This window comes from Taudactylus pleione, unplaced genomic scaffold (genome assembly GCF_031769625.1).
Source record: "Taudactylus pleione unplaced genomic scaffold, aTauple2 ptg000260l, whole genome shotgun sequence".
Taxonomy (NCBI): Eukaryota; Metazoa; Chordata; class Amphibia; order Anura; family Myobatrachidae; genus Taudactylus; species Taudactylus pleione.
This window is the reverse complement of record NW_028284662.1, coordinates 1,694,109-1,717,230: the sequence shown is the minus strand read 5'-3', so window position 1 is coordinate 1,717,230 and position 23,122 is coordinate 1,694,109. Positions and strand designations below refer to the sequence as shown.

The following is a 23,122-nucleotide window of genomic DNA, read 5'->3' as shown; positions in this document are numbered from 1 at the left end:
TCCCATCCGCAAGGCTAAAGCACTAGGACAACTATGAAGGTACCATTCAGGTACCTGTCAGTGTGCTGAATTTATCAACAGATACTGAACAGGAAACAAACCAGGCCCCCTGTATGGAACATAGAGACTGTCACACTTTATAGTAAAGATGTGCATTAGCCCATAGATGCGCTTCAGTCCATAAACCCAACAGATTCCAGTAGAATAGGGTCACAAATCTCAATGTTACAACTATGCACCTACACACCAGGAAAGCTCTAAAGTGTACAGCCAACTGATTTAAAAGAACTGAAGGCTGCTAGGACAGCAGCTAGGGTGCGTAAGAGAGAATAACAGCTATGTCAGGATGCATGAAAAGGAAGCATCTTCCGAGGTATTAGTGGGGTAAGCCCGCTTACCTGTGAGCGATCAGAAGCCCTGTGGACGCTATGTAGAATGTCACTAACCTTATTCATCTCACAGCAACCCACCACGACAGGTACAGAGAGTAGCCTCAGTGGGCAAAGATCAATGCTCTACAGCACGGACTTCAGTCTGGAGATGCTGCAGAAGAAAATACTGTAGAAACTAGCAAATTGTTATTGGAGACAAGAAGGCCGTACAACAGGACGCTATACCTGAGCCTGTTCCATTAGGGATATGTATCCATATAGAGATTACACATACCCCAAAAACGGTCTGCTAGTGTATCCTTACATTAACACTTATAATGGTGAAGTGTGTATTACGCCCACAATCTGATACAACCCAGGCCAGACCCTGCCTATATCGGCGGGTGGCCCTAGGCCTCATGTAAATTAACTAAATAAGCCATGAGGATGGAATAGATCCAGGATTCTCTATGTACTGATAGGAAATGTACCCAAGGGACCATCAGATACCCATTTTATTGAGATATGCGACAAGACAATAATATAAAGTACCAGAATCGATACTGGGAAAGGTACCTGTACATAGACATAGAATGCGTTAATTATCCCAAGTAAGAAGAGATATATATATGTAGTGATAACGCCAGTCAGGGCCAAAAACAGATTTCTCCAATTATTAGGAAAATTCATACAAGGAACGGGAATATATCAGTATATATACACATACACACACATAAACATAGCTGCATGAAAAGGCAAACTCTTTGAAAGGAAGAGTTAGTACCGACATAGTAAGTCAGTTGTCAAACTCCTGCACCAGGAGATCAGCACACTACATACATATACATATATACACTGGACATACAGGAAGGCCCCAGGACATGGATAGAGTCCATACTAGAAGCAATGCCGTAGGAGCCTGTGACTATCCTATGTAAGCTGCAGAACATGACTCTAGTCTATAGAGCCACCATATAATATGTATGGATATAACAGACAGCTTCTGGAAAACCCTGGCAGCTTTCCAGACGTGGAATAATATGTACCTTAATGATTGTGGAAGTATAGGCATACCTACACATATCCATAATTATATACATATACACACACACCACCCAATCCCTAGGGAGAGATGGTGTAAGCGGAGTTATAGAAAAAACTACCGGATCAGGAGAGTCCAGCCTCTCATCGCAGCATCCTCTTTAAATATGCTAGGTATCAGACATAAAACTGAGAAGAACATATCCTACCCCTGCTTTAATGGTAAGGATAAGAAGCAATATATAGATATATATATATATATATATATATACACATATACACACAAATCCCCATATGCCTACGCGTACCTACATACAAGATTAGTAGGTGACGATATAATTTGAAAAATATAACATGGGCAATAGTTAGAGCCATGGAAGGAACTGAGCCCCAGGTCTTAACGCCGGGTTTAGTATAAAGTACAAGTATATACATACATGTGGCTTACCTCCACGCAGGGAGACTGCTCATGTGCCGCGCGTGGCTGTCATTCTGCTACGGCGTTGGGGCAGGAAATGTTAGCAACGTACTATCCCAGACTGATTGCGATCCTGGGACCCTTCCGTTACCGGTGTACTCGCCTTATCAGGTGTGCCCTTCTGGCTCCAGATGATGGAAATCAAAAGATGACCTCAGTGATGCGAGACAGCAATGCCAACCACCACAACGGCCATATGTTACTACTTCGTGTTGTGTGTGCTGCCGAAGGGAATAAATAAGATATAAATCCATATAGATGCACAGATGCATACCTTCTAAGGTAAGCACCGAAGGCTGTTGAGATTTAACATATGTGCAGCCACATATATGCATGAGAAGAGTACGGCTCATTCTTAAGGTGAGCCAATATGAGGCATAAGCCTGAGGATGGGACGCACCCTTTTTGTAACCTTGAGTTAAAGATATGCAATAACCGTAATTTCTGGCAGCAGCCAGAACAGTGGCCCCGACTATGCATACTATACACATTTAGGCAGAGTGATCTCTGGCAGCTATAGATGCAAGAAACACACTGCATTATTCTGTTACACATCAAGCATATTTGCCCCAGATGTTCAATGTAATAAGCCTGCCGCACCTGGTATACCCAGGCGGTCTCCCATCCAAGTACTAACCAGGCCTGGCGCTGCTTAGCGTCCAAGATCAGACGAGATCGGGCGTGTGGCCGTAGGTGCTGATAGATATGTGGTGGGCAAAGTGGCATGGACACAACCTCTATATTAGGCTGTGGCATGTTCCTCCCTGTGCTTCATTCTTTTTTTTTTTTAAATATAATATTAAACCAGTACACTGCCCAGTTCCGTAGGGGAACTACCGACGTGCAATATAACAGAGATGAGGCAGAGCCAGAATCTATATAAAGACTGCAGGTTAAATTACAAACTCCACAGTTGTGCCGTTAAACCTAATAAGACCAGGTGCTGTAGGTTTAAGTAAAGAAAAAAACGGGAGAGGCCATATGCAAGCACAGGGAGAACATACAAACTCCAAACAGCTAGGGCCGTACTGGGAATAAAACCCACAACCCTGTTAAGGGTTGCACCCCCCACAGAACTCCAGAGTGAGGATGCAGGAGATGCTGGCAATAAGCCCCGGCTCCTTTTAAGGCAGGTGCATATGCTGTTTTAGAATACTCGCTGGAGGTAATGGCGGCATCTGTGCACGCCAGCATGGACTAGACTCCGCCCCTTATCAATAAGCGGGCGGGGCGCAAACAATGGCTGGTATAGCAGGCATAATGCGAGTGGGGGAGCGGGAACGTAATAGCCAGCGCCGGTGCATCTTCATACAAGCACCGGCGCCGCAACCAGCAGCCGAGAGCGCTGTGAATAACAGCCTCGCTCTCCGGCGGCTGTGTGCAGAAGCCAGCGCTTCTACAAGCACCAGCGTGGCAGGGAACAGCCGCGCTGAGCAGCTCCCTAAGCCCCGCCATGCGGCCAATTGTAGCCAGCGCCGGTGCGATCTTCATACAAGCACCGGCGCCGCAACCAGCAGCCGAGAGCGCTGTGAATAACAGCCTCGCTCTCCGGCGGCTGTGCTCCTCCCCCTGCAGAAGCCAGCGCCAGTGCTTCTTCAAGCACCAGCGCGGCAGGGAACAGCCGCGCTGCTGCACATGTAGACTCCCTTATGGGAGTAGCGGGACGCGGCAGGCTCCCTCCCCGTGGGGATAGAGAAGAGGGAGGATTCGGCTCTCGTGAGAGCTGACATACAGAGCGCTGTCAGCTCTATTAAGTCAGACAGCGCTCAGTGCAGGGATATCAGGGCTCGCTGCTAGGCAGCAACATTACAGACTGTCTGAACAGTCTCCCTGTACATGTATCCGCGCTCTATGCGCGGTAGCTCCGCCCCTTGTAATAACGCTAGCGGCGTTATAATAGGATTCCAGGAGGGGTTATACTACAGTATATACCACCTGAGCCTGGGAGGGGGCAGAGGGGCCGCAGATTAAACTCCGTTCCCCATAAGGGGAACAGAGCTATACTTACCACTGCTGGCATCAGGGCTGCGGCTAGGCATTCGGAAGCACGGACACAGCCTCTATATTAAGCTGTGGCGTGTCCTCCCTGAGCTACTGCCAGGGTGCCTGGGACTCCGACACGCACTCATTTTTAGTGGTGGCGGGTCTCCTGATGCCTCCATGTAGCAGGCTGACAGACGCAGTACTCTGTCAGCCTGTCCTCAATGCTTTGTGAAAGCTAGAAATTAAAATAAAGTTGAAAAAATACTAAGTGTGGGCTGGAGCTCAGCCCTATGTGACCGGCTCTCTCGGGCACATTCTAAAAACTGGGGCTGATGGGGCATAGAGGGGGAGGAGCCAGTCACACTTCAGAATTATTTAAAGTGCCAGGCTCTGCTCTACCACCGTCTATACCCCACTGTCTTGAACTCCAGTGTCCCCTAGTGGATGAAGGAGAAAATACTATTAGCATCATGCGAATGCATCTGTGACCATCGCCATAGGTTAAGGCGATTCACCAAAAGCCCATTTCATTACTTTACGTATTATAAAGGATATATATTTCAGAAATGGCTTTACAGTATGCCAAAATTGCATTAGAGCAAGTGGCCAGGTGACAACTGGCTTGTGTAGATAAGCTTCCTGGATAGTGTTTGCCCTCACTACAGGTGGTCTGGCTCGAATACACACCTACATTAGCAGACTTCCTGCAATGACATGATTTCAAAGACTAGAGTGTCATCTTAGGTCTGTCTCTTGTAGCTGGGTTATTTGCATTTCACACAAGAGACTGGAAGAATAAAGAGTTTTTCTTTTGAAGCCTGGGACAGGTGGGGGGGACTGCTCACAGAGTGGGCATGTGGAACTATCTGGCTCAGCATGTCACACTGCTAAAATGTTCACTCAGTGAGAGTTAACTGCACCCTTCCTCATACACACATTAATACGTCTTTATACCAAACCCCGAATACTCACACATTACATATTCACACATAAGGTTTAATAAGCTTTAAAGTATATGATTTAAGTTGGTTCAGTTAGTTTAAATGCTGTGAAATAAAGATATTTGATAACTAAGGTTCTATACATGTTAAGACAGCAGTGTTTGGGTTCGTACTGATCCATACTCTTTCAACAGAATTCCGGTACTATCGGTGTGGAGATCGCATCATGCATTCCCAACTTATGGACTGCAGAGCCTACAAGCAACAAAATGTATATTTCATGGACAACTGTTAGGATGTTGCAGGGGGCGGGAAGGGAAAGATCCCCAGCTGTTAGAGGCAGGGAGAGTCTATTGGAACCAGCCTGTTAAATGCCCTGTAACAGATGCTTCTCCCCTGGGAACCAATGACATCAGCAACAAACTTCTCTATTGTCCGGTCTATTCTGGGGGGGTATAAATATGTGTGCTCAAATGCTGGGATTTTAGTCTTCTTGCTGAATGCTGAATAACGACGGGGTTTCTTGCTGATGCCTATCACCGGTTCCGGAAGCGCTGCGTATGTATACTGTACTTGGGTCTGTATAATTCCTTTGCGTCTAATTGTGTCTGGATCAATAGCGTGTAACTGACTGTGCTTTTACTTGAAGAATACTTGTGCTTTGGAACCACAGATTCCTGGTCTAAGGGCCTGATTCAGAGCCGGACGCTATTTGCACTCGCTCGTTCAGAAAAAGGGGCCGGATATTTAATTAGAGCGCTCGCTCTTTGCGGTCTGTTGACGCCTCTATGTCTGAATGAGTGAACAAAACATTCGCTCGCTATTTTTTAAAAAACGCCCCCTGGCCGCTCGCATCCTATGTAATCTCCACTATTTCTTAGATTAATCGAGTACATCGAAAGGCGTCTGAACTGCTCACAGTGCTTGTGGTTGGATTTTCCTACCGCAATCATGCGGGCAGTTCAGGCTAAAAGACAACCAAGTGACGTGGTCGATGACACTGCTTTGTTAATTATGCACACCCTTAAAACGCCCGTTTTGACCGTTTGGCACGCCTGCGTTCGGATCTCCACTCCCCATTTTCAAGCACCTTCCCCTGTTACCACCCACAAACCGCCTCTTTCTGTCACTCAAATTAGCAGGCATTCGCTATTTTGCGAGCACACAATTTCCGACGGCAACGACTGGTTCGCGCATGCGTATTACAACCCATACGCATGCGCAGTTGTGCGAACATCGCTCGGAGCGAACGAGCGGCCGCTTACGAGTGGCTCTGAATCAGGCCCAAAGTCTTTATTTACTGTATGACTGCGTACGCAAATTAGCGTCATCCTTAGAAGGTATAGGCAGGATATTAGAAGATACAGGCAGGGGTATATAAAAGTTCATTTTAATATTAACAGCCCCATAATAAATAATTGTAAAATCTACAAAACGTGAACTAAGTGAATAAGAGAGGAAATAATTATATCCTCATATAATAAGTGATGAGAGAATAATCATAATGTTGGGTCTAATGGACTATAATTAAAAACCCATTCTCAATGTTGCAATATTAAATAATGTTTTGGCCAATCCTTTCATTGTTATTCTTACATTATTCCCCTAAAAAGGGTATATAGCTATTTTCTTCATTTAGTGTAACGGTGTTCATCAAAAATATTAGTCGGGTTTCTTGTCTCAACAATTCTGTGTCTATATCCCCTCCTCTAATATTGAGATTTACTTTTTTCATCCCATAGACTTGTAATCCAGTCGGGTTTCCTCCATGAAATTTGAGAAAGTGTCTAGCTATTGGGGTAAGAGGTTTAAACAGTCTCTGATCCCTTTCTGCATTCCTTATGCTGTTTAGATGTTCAAATATTCGCTTTTTGAAGGGCCTCTTAGTTTTTCCAATATAATTCTTGTGACAGGGGCATTGTAAGTTGTACACTACTGCTGTCGTATCGCAGGTGATGTATTCATTAATATACCACTTTCTGTTAAATTTGTCACAATATGATTCAGTCAGAATCATAAATGGACATGCCTTGCATGTTCCGCATTTTCGAGAGCCCTTTTTAAAATAGAATTGTCTGGCCGGAGGTTCTAAGTGACTTTTCGTTAACATATCTTTCAGATTCTTGGATCTTCGCCAACTTATAGGTATTCTGCCTCCAATAATTTTAACCAAATCATTATCTGTATCCAACACATTTAGATGTCTCTGTAGGATATTCTGAATATATTTCCATTCAGTGCGGGAAAGTTCCTATAAATCTTACACTCTCATCTTGTCCCTTGTCTTTCTTAGGGGTCAATAACTGATCTCTTGTGTATTGGTTGGTTTCTTTATATCTCCGTTTAATCATCCTGTTGCTATATCCTCGACACTTTAACCTTTTACTCAACTCTTCCGATCTTTCTCGAAAGGTATGTTCTTCAGAGCAATTTCTTTTCATACGGAGAAACTCTCCTTTAGGTAGGCCTTTCAGAACTGGAGGGAAATGTGAACTTTCTCTGTGTAATATACTGTTCGTAGATGTTTTTTTCCTATATAGATCTGAAGATAGGTGTCCATCCTCCTCCACTTTAATAGTAACATCCAGGAAGTTTATTTTCTCTTTGCTTGCTTCATATGTTAATTTGAGATTCATATTATTACTATTCAGTTTCATCAAGAATTCTTGGAACACTTGTATGTCTCCTTCCCATAGTATCAAGAGATCATCAATATACCTTGACCAAAGTATAATCTGATTGGTATAAAGGTCGTTTTCCTCACCAAAAACTACTTCTCTCTCCCACCATCCCAGGTAGAGGTTGGCATACGTGGGGGCACATGTGGTCCCCATCGCCATCCCTCGTACCTGGAGGTAGAAGTCGTTGTTACATACGAAGTAGTTTCTGGTGAGTACAAATCTCAAAAGTGATACCAGGAATTTGCTGAATCCTGTCTCCTGACCCATACTCAGAAAATATTCCACTGATTTTAGGCCATATTCATGGTTGATGCTTGTGTATAGGCTCTCAACATCGCACGTAATCAGCCACGTGTGTTTGTTTAATACTGCATCTTGTAATTTGCTTAATACATCAGATGTATCTCTGATGTACGATAGTAAAGATAAAACATATCCTCTTAGATGTGCATCTAGAAATTGGCTGGCGTTTTCTGTAAGGCCCCCTATCCCTGAGACAATAGGTCTCCCAGAGGGATTGGTCTCATTCTTGTGAATCTTGGGAAGCAAATACAGTCTAGGTATCCTTGGGTTGTCCTTTTTTAAGAATTCATAATCCTTCCTAGATATTACATTGTCCTTTCTGGCCTTTCCTATCATCTCATTGTACAAGTCAAGAAAATTCTGGGTCGGATTGAATGTTAATCTCCTATAGCATGAGGTGTCACCTAATTGTTTATTGAGTTCGTCTACATATTTCTTACGAGGCCAAAGTACGATGTTTCCACCATTATCTGAGGGTTTAATAATTACATCCTCCCATCGTTTTATTTCTCTGAGGGCTTTTCTCTCATCTCTAGTCAAATTCCATTCAAATTCTTTGATCTTTTTTGTCCTTTCCAAATGATCCAAATCCTTACTGACCAGGTCCATGAAAACCTTGATCTGTGGGCACATTGTGAAATCTGGGCAGAATGTAGATTTCTTTTTTAATTGAATTCGGGGAATATCTAATAATTGTTCTGAAGAAGTAATTTCAGAAAGATCTTGAGATTCTTGCACAGACAACTCTCTTAATTCTTCCAAAATAGAAATTGCCTCAAGATCCTCTCTAGAAAGATCAGTCTTGTTAGTTCTATAGTTCTGTGAAGGAAATTCCTGAGACATGTGACTGAGTATATAAAGAAATACACATCCAGTTTAGTGAGTGGGAGTAGAAATATCTTTTATTTGCATACATTTTACCCATCTATCCATGCGCTGGTCACCGTGTAAAACCAGATAATCTACAATATATATTAACAAGGCTGCAATATATTGTGGGAAAATTATAAAGGAAGTGGAAATTATAGGATATCATCTGAATTGGATGTTGAGGGTAGAAGCATGCACTAATAAATATAAATTTTGTTGCTGTGAGCGCTGCAGCAATAGAATAGAAGTACATAATATACATGTTGTCAGAGAATTTGGTCAAAAATAGAAGTGAAGAACTACGTTTCTATAAGATCAAGTCTTGGAGAAGAATCTTCTCTCCTCGATCACCAACTAACACCTCTATACATGATCTAATGCACAGTATACATCAACTTATTATATGTTAACTCTAGTAGCCGGACTACATATATTGTACATATATGAGATTGATTTCATAATTGGTATCAGGCCAATACTGGTATAATCTGATATATGCTGACCTATACTTAACATCATTAATAGGATACTGTATGACTTAGGAGCGCACTCAATTTTTAATTGAATCACTTACACTACACACATTAAACTTTTTTAATAATTTCGCTTTTTAGTCTTTGATATTATATATATATATATACTGTTAAAAGTTATGTTTTATGCATGTTTATTTAGTGCACCACTATGGACATTTTCTTTCTTTCCATTAGTATTTGATCCAGCAATGTGTCTGTGGTAGCACCCCCACTCTTCCGAATTGAGAGATAACGATAACTGTGGGGCCTATTTCAATATAATAGAAATACTTTAGGGCATATATGATGTCTGGTGCAAGCAGAAAACTTGTTCTACAATCGATGGTAAGTGTTTCTTTATTTTTTTCAATTGATAGAGCGGCATCGATGCCACCACCCAATGTTGAGAAAAGATTGGAGGCGCTGGTACAATGGCCGATGTCTGTGCATGTGCAGAACTCATGCATCGATGGCTGAAACATTAACTATCAATGTTACAACCTTCAATGCCAGCACTAAAAGGAGGCTTGTAGCACACAAGTGAACGATGCAATTGAATATTTATCAGAATATACTTTGTAACATAAATTTAGTTACATCATTTGTGAAAAGGTGAAATAAAGGGACTGTGCAGAGGACACACTCAGCCATTCTTCTGATGAAACCACTCTCGACAAGAGGAGGAGAAACGCATCAGAATTCTGGGTATGATGGTCCGGCAGCAGGGGTGGACTAATACACACGCTTTAAACTAGTATATTAACAAATTAGCAAACTGCAATCAATAAAGTCGATATACTGTATATTCCCAGGAGGACTCAATCCATAACTTTATTGCATGCATATGTACCAACATCTAACCTGTTGCAACATATGTACTGGATTCTTCTGAGGATGGTATAATATATAAGTTTTTAGTGTATTATTCTGTATTTGTAATTGATTGTTGATGGTATGTCATATTCATTATGTTGCTTAATTGTCACAACCATAGATGGTCAATGATTTTACACAGTCGTCAAGAAACCATCGACAGTGAGCAAGCAATGGTTTGTATATGCGCAAGGTTGATGGCCAAACTTATTTCAATGGTCTCCAAAGTCACCTAATCTAAGTCCAATAGAGCACCTCTGAGATGTAGGGGGAACAGGAAATTCATGGCTTGAATGTGCAGGCTTCCAGATCTGGGGGCACTAAAGCACAGTTAAGGTATGCTTTCTTCTCGTACTCCCATGGGAAGCAAGCAGAAATGTGGTGAGACATCGCAAGCGACAGCAGCTCGTGGGTATTTGATTCCGCCACCTAGTGGGCAGTGTTGCGGAAACTTATTAGTCAGATTAGATCCACTTTCATTTTCACAGGCCCCCCCTTATGTTACCAGAGTTTCCTTCATGAGCAGCTCACTATAATTTTAATAACAGTCCACAAAGTTGTGGCAGCAATATTGTACTAAGAGAATGTTTGCACAATTTCCATCACTTTCAGTTTCTAATTTCTTTTTTAAACTAGCATGATACTGTAGAATAAATCATAACAAAGCAACACAATATGCTAAAGAAAAGTGACACGCTAAAAAAAACAGCACAAATCTAGGTAATGTAATTACAGTAGCTCTGGATTACTTGATGACATCATTTACCTCCAGGCATTTAAGGGTCAGAATGACAGATGTTAGACTGGTTCGCTTAATCTCAGGGATCATGTGGTCGAGCATGCATTTATCCCAAAATTCCTCACTGTAAATCCGGTAACATTTCCCAGAAGCCGTCCTGCCAGCCCTTCCTGCTCTTTGCACCGCTTCACTTCTTAAGCAAAGAAAATTAAGGATTGATATAGAAAAACGCACAATTGAAAAAAAAAAGATTATCTTCTTTCGCTGTAACTTACTTTGAAATAGGAACAATTTCTAAAACGTCTAGTCCAGCTCTGGGATTATGGTTTAACTGTTTCACAAACCCGCTGTCTACAATATACCTGAAAAAAATTAACATATATAGATATAATATTAAGTCTGATGTTTGTAAATGACATGTGTTCCTTAAAAGTATTAACGTTGTACTGTTCCAATCACTATTATCTCTTATTCATAAGATACCACAAGCTTCCACAGAATAGTATAGTAGGGAAATCAAGCAAAGTACATAAAATGTATAGGCCTAACAAGGAAAATAAAGAAACAAGCAAAGACAAATGCATGAAAGTCTCTCTATAACAGCGTTTTGACCTAGGTATGCTCCTATTATGCTTTGAAATAACCCAGTTTAAATGTACAGTTAAAAATCTATACACTGTAAAATTAAGTATATACTGTACCTTATTCCATCAATTGTTACAGATGTTGCAGCGATATTTGTGGCTACAATACACTTTCTGATGCCTGCTGGAGGAGGAAGAAAAATTCTTTTCTGCTGACCTGAAACCACAGAACATGGAGGTAAAATGCGAATCACATATCATTTATCTACACGGGTGCTCCATTAACAAACATGTAAACCAGTAATGTGAGTACTAAGTTTGTATCTAAGTATGTGATGTGGATTGCGTTACTGAAAAAGAAACAGCAGGGAAATGTTTTATCCAAAATGTATTTTGGAGCAATACAGTAGTTATTTATATAAACAGCTTCTTATTTTAAATGTTTTGTAAATACACAGACCACTTCTATACAATATATTAATTTTAAACATACAGGTAATAGCAAATAATTGATGGAAGTTTCCTCTTAAACCAGGGGTGTGGAACCTTTTTTCTGGCGAGGGCAATTTTGATATATATAACATTATTTGCGGGCCTGGTGCAGACCACGCTCCCTCTGTGTGCCTTCACATGGGGGTGGGCCACAATCGCCGGTGATTACAGCAATGATTACAGAGCTGTAAGGGCTGCCGTGTGGCCGTCTGATGCGTCCTAAGGATGCTCCAGGCGGCACTGCTGCATAGATTCTGGCTGCAGTTTGCAATTCTAGGCACCCTGCTAGCCAGATAAGGCTAGCAGAAAAAGGCTCAGAGAGCCAGACCATATGATTCCAAGGGCCTTATACGTCCCCCGGGCAGGAGGTTCCCCATCCCTGTCTTAAACAGATAAAAAATACAGTATATGTAGAGTATAAATCAGATTTTGAACTCCATAATAAAACAAAACAAAAAAATACCTGTTGGCATAGAACCATACAGTGGCAATATGAGCAGGCCTTCCACAGCAGAGTCATAAACATCATGTTGATAGTCTATCAATTCAGCTTTTTGAAACAGTACATTGCAGGCCTTCTCAATCTCTGATTGGCCTGTAATAAAGCAAAACAACTGTCTAGCGCACACTTTTATAAAGCTGTACCTGACTTGAAGCATGTTACTTGACCTTAAATTTTCTGTTACAGCAGACTAATGTGGAGCATACACCTTCAGATAAAAATGTCTGTCAGACCAACAGCCCAAATATCTGACATTCTGACATCATCCAATACTGGGGATGTAGTTAGCACCCCAGCGTTCGGAATCCTGGAGCCAGAATCCGGCCCAACAGCATCCCGTAGGTATGGATTAGGGTTAGGAGGAGGGTTAGGTTTAGGATTAGGCACTAAGGGGAGGGTTAGGGTTAGGCTGTTGGAGGGGGGGGAGGGTTAGGCTGCGGGAGGGAAGGGTTAGGCTGCAGGGGGTGGGTTAGGGGGGAGGGTGCTCACTTAGTTGGGTCAGTATTCTGACTGTCGGGATGTCGCTGTCAGTACTGTGACCGCCAGGATTCCGTACCCAACCCAAATATTGTTGCCCTGCAGGGTCAGATTATGGCAACGATACTGGATGCTTTCAGCCTATGAGCTTGTCAGATAGTTGACATCGGAGCAACAAATATAGCATTTTACGGACATACTGGACAAATTTGCATGTCCGACAGATCGATATTTACTGCCCGGTCGTGGAAATACACTCTATAATTATCTGCCTGAGCAGTTGATTAAATGCTTATAACTGAACAGAACAGATTAAATATTATCTGGCTGCCCAATCAAATTCCTTTAAAAATATATTAAAAATGTTTGGAGAGTACAGTTCACTGATTAATAAATTTCCTCAACAAACTCACAACTTAAACAAAAATGACAGACCTACTGAGCAGAGCTACTCAAAAGGGTATATTCAACTGTGTGCAAAATTTTACAAAAACCCATAGTGTGGGATTTTTCCTGCAGCCGCAACGTTTTTCCTGTTCAATTGTAGGAGAGAAATTCAGGCGTGGTAATTCCTATATAAGTTTTTCTCACAGCCCCCCCAGCAGGTAAAAAAAAAATAAGTATAAATACATATTTTAAAGTTAAAAATGTAGGGCATTTCTTCAGAACCCCATGGACAACCTCCTTATGACTAATTAGGCAAATGGAAGCTTCCAATTAGCTTAATTAGTCCAATAATTACGTCATTATTTGTGTTAAAAAAAGTTCTCAAATTAACCCAAAATAAACTTTTTTGTTAATTTTGCACCCAAAACTTATAAAAAAAATTTTTTTAATAAAAATTGGGCTCAAATTACCACAAAATATTTTTTTTTGATTTTCACATTTTTTGTTTTTATTCTTTTGTTTTCTAAAAGAAAAAATGTTTGTTTATTTAAATTTTTTCACTTTTTTGTAGCATTTAAAAAAAAAAACTAAATATTTTTGTTTGGGGCAGTAATAAACATTATTACTGTTACCCAATGTTTTTTAAGGTACAGTTCCTGTATTTTTAAAATTTCCCACAGGTATTTGCAGTAAAAATTACCACAACCATTTTTTTAAAATGGATAGTGTGGGAATCGGAAGAACACCTACCCGCCTTAATGAAAAAAAGGTTGCGGCAAAATTTGCCTTCCTAATTGGACATACCCCAAAATGTCAGTAATCACTGTTAAAGGTACCAACTTAAAGGTCCTGAAAACTCATGCAAACATACAATTGACTGACTTGTGTAGCTTGATGAATACATCTTACCAGTTAGAAAAACAAGAATATCCCCAGCAGGTTCATTTAAATGTATCTGTAATGTGACATTCACAGCCTGAAAGAAAAAATACAGAAAAAGCTTAGAGACTGTCACAAAACCCTAATTTCACAATTTTAACTTCACAGGGTGAGAAAATACATTCTCATATACAAAAAAGTACCATGATAAACCCTTCATACATCTAAGAAGTGGGGTGGAGGGTGAGTAAACCTGCTAAGAACCCCAAGGAGTATCCTTTCTAAAACCTCCCAGGCTCAATGTTGCTAATTTTCCCAGTAGCATGTAATGCTCTACACACCATCCACAGCTCTATGGAAAGAAGTGTACTGCGAGCTACAGATTGACCACCCACCAGCACTGAGCAGGGCCGTAACTAGGGTATTGCAGCTGGTGCCATCACACAGGGCACCACAGGCCAGGGGGCACTGTTTGGGCCTGTCAAATTCCTTGGCCCTTCCCCATTCCCCTTTTTTGGGTGTCCCTTTGAAAAATGAGGGGGGCGCCAATGCTCTTTCTGGTACAGGGCACCAAAAAGTCTAGTTACGGCTCTGGCACTGAGTGCCAGCTCTCAGTTTCAAATAACTGGAGGGATACTGGCAGGTGGGAGGCAAACCCTATGTGATGTATGGAGTGTCCATATCTTCATGAGCAGCGGAGGTGGAAGAATTATAACTGCTTTAACATGCAGTGCAGAAGGAAAAACGTGTTGTCTCCCTACAAAGCATCCCGATGTTGCCTGTTTATTCATTATTATTATTATTTTACAAAGGACACTGTGCATCAAAATGTGTTTTGTCTTATTAAAAGTATAGGGTGAGACCTGATCTACGAACTGTTGAAAAATCTCAAATTCTTTTGTGGGAAAATGGTCAAATAAAATGGTTTACAACAATCTCACTCTCCAAATAAAATTTCTGCACTACTGTACAAGGAATCCCTTCACTCTGCTCGGCTCCTCTGTCTGTACAAACTCCTGCTCCTATGTTCATCTTGTGGGAATCTAGAAGCATTTGGGCACATCGTGCCTAAAGCTGTATGTGTGCTGCAGAGATACCCAATTTTTATGCTTTGTAAATGACATGCAGTATACTGAATCAATAAATCAGTTAGAAAATACTTGCATGACAAGGATTACAGAACACAATTTTATATTTAAAAGAAATAAAAAGAAAATCTGAAGTTTTTTTCATGGTTGTATCCCTTTAAAATAAATATGGTTTGACACTAAAGCTCTCTCCTGCCCACCATTTTGGTAATGACCACTCCTAGAGATTCCCTCTCGCCGTCAGTAACCTCCTGCTCATGAGTCCGCTTAATGTGTAGTGGGCGGGTACTTCGCTACAATCACAAGGCACTTACACTGGCACCTGGAAATTCTTCTCCCAGGCTCCAACCATCGACACCTGGAATTGCCTACTTCTGGTTATATGTGGACTTGCTGCTGCAACACTTCCTGGTTAGTGTCGGCTAATTCCCACTAGTCTTTCAGCATGGACAAGTCTGCACAGTGTAGCTGCCAGAGGGCTTGAGTCAGGAGACACTGGGCTCAATCTAGAACAGCAATATTCTGGTGGTCACAGGATACAAGCAGGTGCGTCGTCTTAAGACAAGATGCTTATTGCTCAATGTCCTCAAAAGACAATATCCCTCGCTGAAGGTGCTCACACAGATGTTACAGAAGTACGGTCCATCTAGTTGTTCAAAGGATACACACACTCAGGGATCACAAGCCCTATTTTTTTCTGTATCAATACTCAAAACCACTGGGGGTAAGTCCGTCTTGGGGGCCTGATTCAGATTTGCGAATAGAGTAAGACAGAGCAAGTAACTGTGTATCTGGATAAACCATGTTGCACTGCGAGGGGTGCAAATACATACATTTTTTGCAGGTGGGATAAATACTGGCTGCTTTTGCATGTAGCCCATAAATGCTGGACAGCTTTATTTTTTCACTGCAATTTAGATTTCAGTTTGGACACACCCCTCCCAAATCTAAATTTCTCTGCACATTTTAAATTTGCCCCACCTGCAGTGCAGCATGGTTTTACCAAGATGCATAGTTACTTGCTCTATTACCAAATCTGAATCAGGTCCTGGGTCTCTTAACCAAACTGTGTGTCTAAAACATATTGTGAGATCTAGACTAATTATCGTTCCCTCAGGGAGGAGGTGACATTGACATCTGTAGCTTGTACATCTTCACTGGGTGATGACATGATGGTTTCTTATAAGCAGGCTCAGCAAGACTTCGAAAATTTCTTCTTGATTCAGGACTAAAATAACTTAGAAATCAATAAGCATATTATTACCATTGAGGTAATAAAGCAGGGAGGCTTTTAGTTTCCATGAACTGCCCTTGGAAAACACATAATCAAGTTACGGCTATAATGCATCCTATCACTCACTCTCCTACCACCAATTCTAAGCACTTCTTGGCCTTGTTCCAAGCATACTATGACAATCTTTACCAAGGTCAACTTGTGGATCCTGTAGCTCTATCATATGATACAGGAGGCTCATAACCCTTAGTTGTCTCAATCCCAATGTGATATATTGGCCAGTGAAATTACAGAACAGGAAATCTTGCAAGTAATTAAAGGCCTTCACGCATTCGGTATGGAATGCCGGCTGCCGCATGACCGGCAGTCCGAATCCCGGCTGTGGCAGCCCGACAAAACAGCAGAGCCCGGCAGCGGAAGACCTACAGCGCTGGAAATCCTAATAGTCTAAAGGTAAGTATAAACTATTCTATTCTAACCCCCTAACCCTCCTTAGGGGTGCCTAACCCTAACCTCCCCCCGCTAAGTGCCTAACCCTATCCCTCCTTCCCCGCTGCTTAAACCTAAATCCCAGGGGGGGATGCCTAACCCTAAGACCCGGAAAGGGGTGCCTAACCCTAACCCTCCCGGAGGGGTGCCTAACCCTAAGCCCCCCCCCGGCTGGCCTAAACCTAACCCTCCCCCCCTGCAGCTGTCCGCCGATGTGCCGGCGTTGGGAAAATGACAGGCATCTGGATTATAGACGCCTGCCATTTAACCCTAGCCAGGATTAAGGATTCTAGATGCCGGCGGTCGGGATTGCGACCGCCGGCATCTTAAACGTATCCCGCCTTTACACCTCCAGAAAATCCACCACAATTACATCCTTCCAGCTTTGCAGGAAATATATTGGTTCTCCCCCAATTATCCCACGTTCACTGAGTTGTAGACAATTCTGTTGCCAAAGCCTGGCAAAAACTTCCAACTGCTTGGGTCTTATAGACCTGTAACACTTTTGAACACTGATTGTCAAAGATTATGGCCAATTGACTCCAGGCTATTTTGCCGGACCTGGTTACAGATCACCAGGCTTTGTGGTTGGTCATCACTCGGCGAGGAGTATTTGAACAGCAACTGCAGCAGTTGTGTCCTCAATCCAAACTCTAAGACTGAGTTAAATATGTACAAAGCATTTAATACAGTACTCTGGCCCCACCTCTTTTTTTGTTTTGGAATCCAGACCTTTTGTACCAGATTTTATACTGTTAATTTATTTCTTTTATAGAGCCCCTTACACTTTGCCGTTAATAAATGGGAATATAAGGTGATAAGATTGTGATGGGTAGGGGAACGCTTTAAAGCTGGCCACTTTCTCCGTTACTCTTTAATTTGTCTCTTGATCCTCTTCTGCAGATACTACAGGCTTGGCATCTTTTCGCAGCATACGATTTGGGTCTCATCAAATCAAGATTTCAACATTTGTGGATGACCTACTCCTTTGTATAACTAGCCCCCAGGACACTATGATTTTTATAGTGACAACTCTGGACTAGTCATTAATGCAGATAAATCAGCTGGATGATGTTGGGCCCAGGGTACTCGATCCCTCCATGGAGTGAATCGATTCCAATACAATGGGATGCTTCTCCTCTGACTTATCTGGGAATCAGTCTTCCTAGCAACCCTGTCATGTCTAAAGACTTGATATATACCAAGAGGTCAAAAACACGGCTGACGCACTTAAAGGATGGGATTTTCTTACACTCACATATCTTGGTAGGGCCAATTTAATCAACATGGTCACCTTTTATAACATGCTGTACCTATTACAAGTTTTGCCTCTTCTTCTTAACCTAAAGAATGTCAAACTGATTTAACGCAAAATATCAGAAATGTATTTGGTATGAGAGACTTCGCATTATACTTTTGAAACTGTGTCAATCCTGACCAAATGGGAGCATTCATTTTCCCAATATACTTTAGGGTCTGATTCAGAGATGTATGCAATACCCACCTGTGGGCATCTCAATACAAATCCCAGAGTCTGTGACATTTGCAAATTTTCACACAGCAGCTGCGCACAAAATCGCAGCTACAGTGGCATTAGTGTACATCTCTGAATCAGGCCCATAGTGTGGTACAACCATGCGGCCCACATATGCTATTTAATTGATTGGCTTCATGGGCAGGATTTCTATGACAACCACCTCAATAAAATCACAATTCTCAGGCAATGCCAGCATTCCTTTATTTTTACAGTGCATTTACATGACCAGGGATTATTGTTAAATTTGGAAAATAATCCTCTCCTTTGGTCGACAAGGAAAGTTTGGCATATTTTTCGCACCGCTTAGGTCTTAATGCCCATAGATCCCTGTACATCTCTTTTCTTGGCAATTTTAAATTCCAAAACAGCACAGCTTTCCTACCCTTTCACTGAATTGCAGGTTGGGGGGAGGGGGATTAGCGCCTTGTATTATCTTGTGAATATAAGTAGGAAACAACATCTTATATGCACCTAGGCAGGGGAAGAATTTGAAACGCTTCAAACTTTTCTCGTGATGTTTCTACAGGCCCAACACAATGTCTTCACTATTATCTGGACTTTACGTCCCTGACTGTAAAAGCAATTTGTCCAATGAATTATCCCAAAGTCCCATATCTAAAAAGGCTATTTATTGTTATTATGTTTTTATTATGTTTTAAGAGAACCCATTAATTGTGAAATTTCTAGCACTGGAATGAAGCAATGGCTTACTAATTTCCCTTCATCAATATAAAAAAGTGGTTGCTCAGATCAATTTAATGGTCTTTCACAGGTGCATGAAAGTGAAGGGTTTTAATCTAGACTAGAAAAAAAATGTCCCCCAGCACACTGCTATAGACCAGCAATACTACATGATAATAGAAATCCAGAGAACTTTGTTACATATATTTACAAAGATATGTTTAAGCATGAGGTTGCGTCTAGACTTCTCTGTACCGGTGTCCCTAACACTACATTATAATAGCACACACTATTGGTCATATAATTGCATACGGTTATGTCACATGATAATAGCATATACATTAATATATCTAACGCACACCTAATGGTGGGCATATCCATGCCTCTCAGAACAGTAATATAAAATAGTGGTTGCTCAGATAAACTTAATGGTCTTTCACAGATGCATGAAAAGGAGGTGTTTTAATCTAGACTAGAAGAAAAGAAAAAAAGGAAAAAATGTCCCACAGCACACTGCAATAGACCAGCAATAATATTTGAATGCTACATGATACACACTGGCAAATATATTGGCTGATCAATTGATCGGCCAATATATCTGGTGTCTGTCGGCCAGTGCATACCAGCGATATGTCTGTGAACGATGACGTTCACAGGCATATCGCATCGGCTGTGCTGCACAACCTATGGCAGATATATCTGAAGATATATCTGTCCATCATGCTGTGTATACGGGCAGTCAGCAGACCACCCGTACACTTGCAACGGAGGTCACAGAGAAGGGATCGCAGCACGGCCCCCGACCAGAGGGACCAACAGCCAGATGACAGACGATGGTTATTCAGTGTGCATGAACAACCATCATTTGCAAATATATCTTCAGATCACTCGATCTGCAGATATATCTGTTAGGTGTCTACCCAACTTGAGTAGAGAGCCAACTCACCTGGTGGTACCCCAGAATCCTCCAAATAGCATTATAGGAACCAGCACACTCTCCTAATGGTGGGCCTGTCCATGCCTCTCTGAACAGTAATATAAAATAGTGGTTGCTCAGATAAACTTAATGGTCTTTCACAGGTGCTTGAAAGGGAGGTGTTTTAATCTAGACTAGAAAAAAATAAGTAAAAAATATTTGAATACTACATGATAATAGAAGTAAAGAGATCTTTGTTGCATATATTGCAAAGATATGTTTAAGCATGGGGCCGCGTCAAGGTTTATTTCTACTAGTGTCCCTAACGCTACATTATAATAGCATCCACTGTGACATGGCAGTTAGGAGCTGATTGGTTGGCAGTTTATCTCTTCTCAAGGCTTAGTACATCTACCCCATAGTAACATTTCTCATATATTTTGAGAAATTGGAGGAAGAGAATGCTGAAATCAAACATAATTTATTTGCAAACATATTGCTTTTCAAAGCATGTGATGTTTCTGCTTGGGGGGGGGGGGGATACTATTAAATGGGTATAGTTATCCTTTGATAAATATATTTCCGTAATTTATGCATTATTTCTTACATTGATAAACATCTCAGACTTTACATTGTTTTACATACTTTTGCTAACAAGTGCATAGATACTGCATAGAATGTATATATTTTTTTCTTATATGTTATATACATAACTTCAGGAAGTCCTGAGGAGACATTATTTAGGCTAATCAGTTGATCTGATGTAGAAATGCAGCACATACCTCAGTAACGTAAGCATTGCTGTCTTTGTCTCTTGGACCAATAAGGTTATGGAATTTCAGTTTGACTGCGAAGATCTTTCCTGGGATTGTGACTACTGGACAACTGCCAAAGAATTCAGAGAGCCGCTCAATGTCCAGAGTAGCGGACATCACTATAACTCTGAGACGGTGCTTCCTTGTTGTAGAGCACGGCTTCAGAAACTGCTTTCTCAGCAGACCAAATAAAATATCCTTGATAAAACAGAAACATGGAAACACTTGTAAAATTATTTATATATGATACATTTACGACCAGACATCCAGTTATTGTTTACCATGAATATAAATTATATATTACCATAGAGTGTTAGAAATAACCTACCCTCTACTATGAAACATAAGGGTTTTATGAACTATGTATAGCACAGATAAATCAGTGTATATGGCTACTAAAGATATAGGTTTATCCCAAATGTAGAGCAAGCTAATCTTGTGAGTACTGTGTAATCTGAACGGATAGCATTGCTATTCTTCAATTATAATTTAAATTGAAGATATATAAATATTGATGTCTAATTGTATATGGTATACAGTGTGAAAAAAAACCCAAATACTAATGCCTTTAATCTTATGTGGTGATCAGGGATTTCCCAGAATATGAGCAAAATACAACATTTTAAAAATCTCCAGCAATCGCTGATTGCCCAACATGTTGGATTCTGACGGTCACCCGACCCGGTCAACGGCAGAACGGAGAGTTGCCCCCATTATTTGCTGATGTATGGCCAGCATTACAGAAGAATCCTTGATTGACTGGCCTAGAGGTGCTTTCCGTCATTTATGTGCAGCTTCATTTAAGTGCAAAGTATATGAACTTCAGTTAGTGAATGTCTGGAAAGTTGAACATCCAGATATGAGGGACTATACATATAATTCAACCCCTCACAGTTTTGATGCAATTTTCTTTCTTTAGCTTTTTCCTGAAAAAGCTCCCAGAGTAGGAGCGAAACGCGTCGAAAGGGGCTCTATTGAGTGTGACAAACTCTGATACCACTTTGCAACTTCATTTTATTTATTCACAATCACCATCTAACTTCTACTGCGAGCGCTGGAAATTGCCGATTTGCTGTGGGTGTTCTCAGCTGTGACTCAGGACGCGGGGGAGAGCAGCGGCTAGCTACAGCTGTAGCGAGGACGTAAGACCGCTTCAAGCCTGTCTCTGCCAGCCAGGTAACACTCTTGCCTGAGTCGCTACCCCGCTCAACAACCAACTTCACTTTAGCAGCTGACGAAGAAAGAACAGGTATGAGCGGGTGCAACTGCAGCATCGACGAGGACAGACACCGCTGTCACATTGCGGTACCAGCCAGGTGCGTCAAGTGTCTATCACCGCTACCACCACATAGCAGTGGTTTAACAGCGTGGGATTATTATTCGATCAAGTGTGCCCTACATACGGAGCGGGAGATTTACTGTCTATCATTCACTCCGGAGCACTACACATCGCAGCAAACCACCTACACATTTGTGCAACTACTAGGCATCCAGCACAGAAAAGTTACTGCCGTTATTATCACCATCCCATCCAAATTATTGTGTGACCAAGTGCTATTGTGGATTTTAAGCAAAATACAATAATTAACATAGCACTTCTAGCAAATAACTTTTTGCACAGTTCCACAGCTGTCAATCAGATGACTTTCTTAGATTTCTACACAGCTGTTACATTGAGTGGTGAGCAACCATTAATAACAGTATCCAGCCTATGATGCATCTATTTCAGTGGAACAGAGCTGTCACCTCTATTGCATAAATTGCTTATTTTATTGTATTTAATATAGAGATTAATTATGTACATATTTATGGTCTATTTATTGTTATGTGTGTAATAAATGTGTTTTTTTGATTCAGAGAAGTTTGCAAGTGGATTAATCAGGTTAATTGATTTGTATTAACAGCAGCGCAAGCTTTCTTTCCATTTTATCAGTGGGCTACCTCTGCTCAGACACACAGTGACTCTCTGCAGTAAGGACCCTTCTCCATGTCCTCTGCTGTGCGGGAACCATAAGTCCAGACAGAGATGGGGGCCCGGCAACAGATCGCGGACCGGCAGCCAGAGCTCAGGCTTGGAGAGATAGCAGCAGCATTTAGAATTCGGCGCTGGCTGCGAACTAATCATAGCTCGCGGACCAACAACCAATCAGGAGTGGCGTCCGGTCAGCGAGCTGCGATTGGCCCACGGCCGGCACCAACTGCGCTCATGATGTTTCAGTGCCTGGCTGTCGTTCCGCAGTCTGCTG

General features: G+C 41.6%; 1 protein-coding gene across 3 annotated transcripts in view; it reads right to left on the bottom strand.

The window, feature by feature from the left end:
• DHX40 (DEAH-box helicase 40) overlaps positions 1-23,122 on the bottom strand; it is a 112,813-nt gene that overhangs the window by 47,825 nt on the left and 41,866 nt on the right. For all 3 annotated transcript variants that reach the window (XM_088481036.1, XM_088481038.1, XM_088481037.1), the window contains 6 exons: positions 20,844-21,074; positions 14,147-14,213; positions 12,335-12,466; positions 11,497-11,596; positions 11,071-11,157; positions 10,806-10,988 (listed from right to left, as the gene is read on the bottom strand). In XM_088481036.1, the coding sequence (XP_088337162.1) occupies positions 10,806-10,988; positions 11,071-11,157; positions 11,497-11,596; positions 12,335-12,466; positions 14,147-14,213; positions 20,844-21,074 (800 nt within the window). The remainder of the gene's footprint in view (positions 1-10,805; positions 10,989-11,070; positions 11,158-11,496; positions 11,597-12,334; positions 12,467-14,146; positions 14,214-20,843; positions 21,075-23,122) is intronic.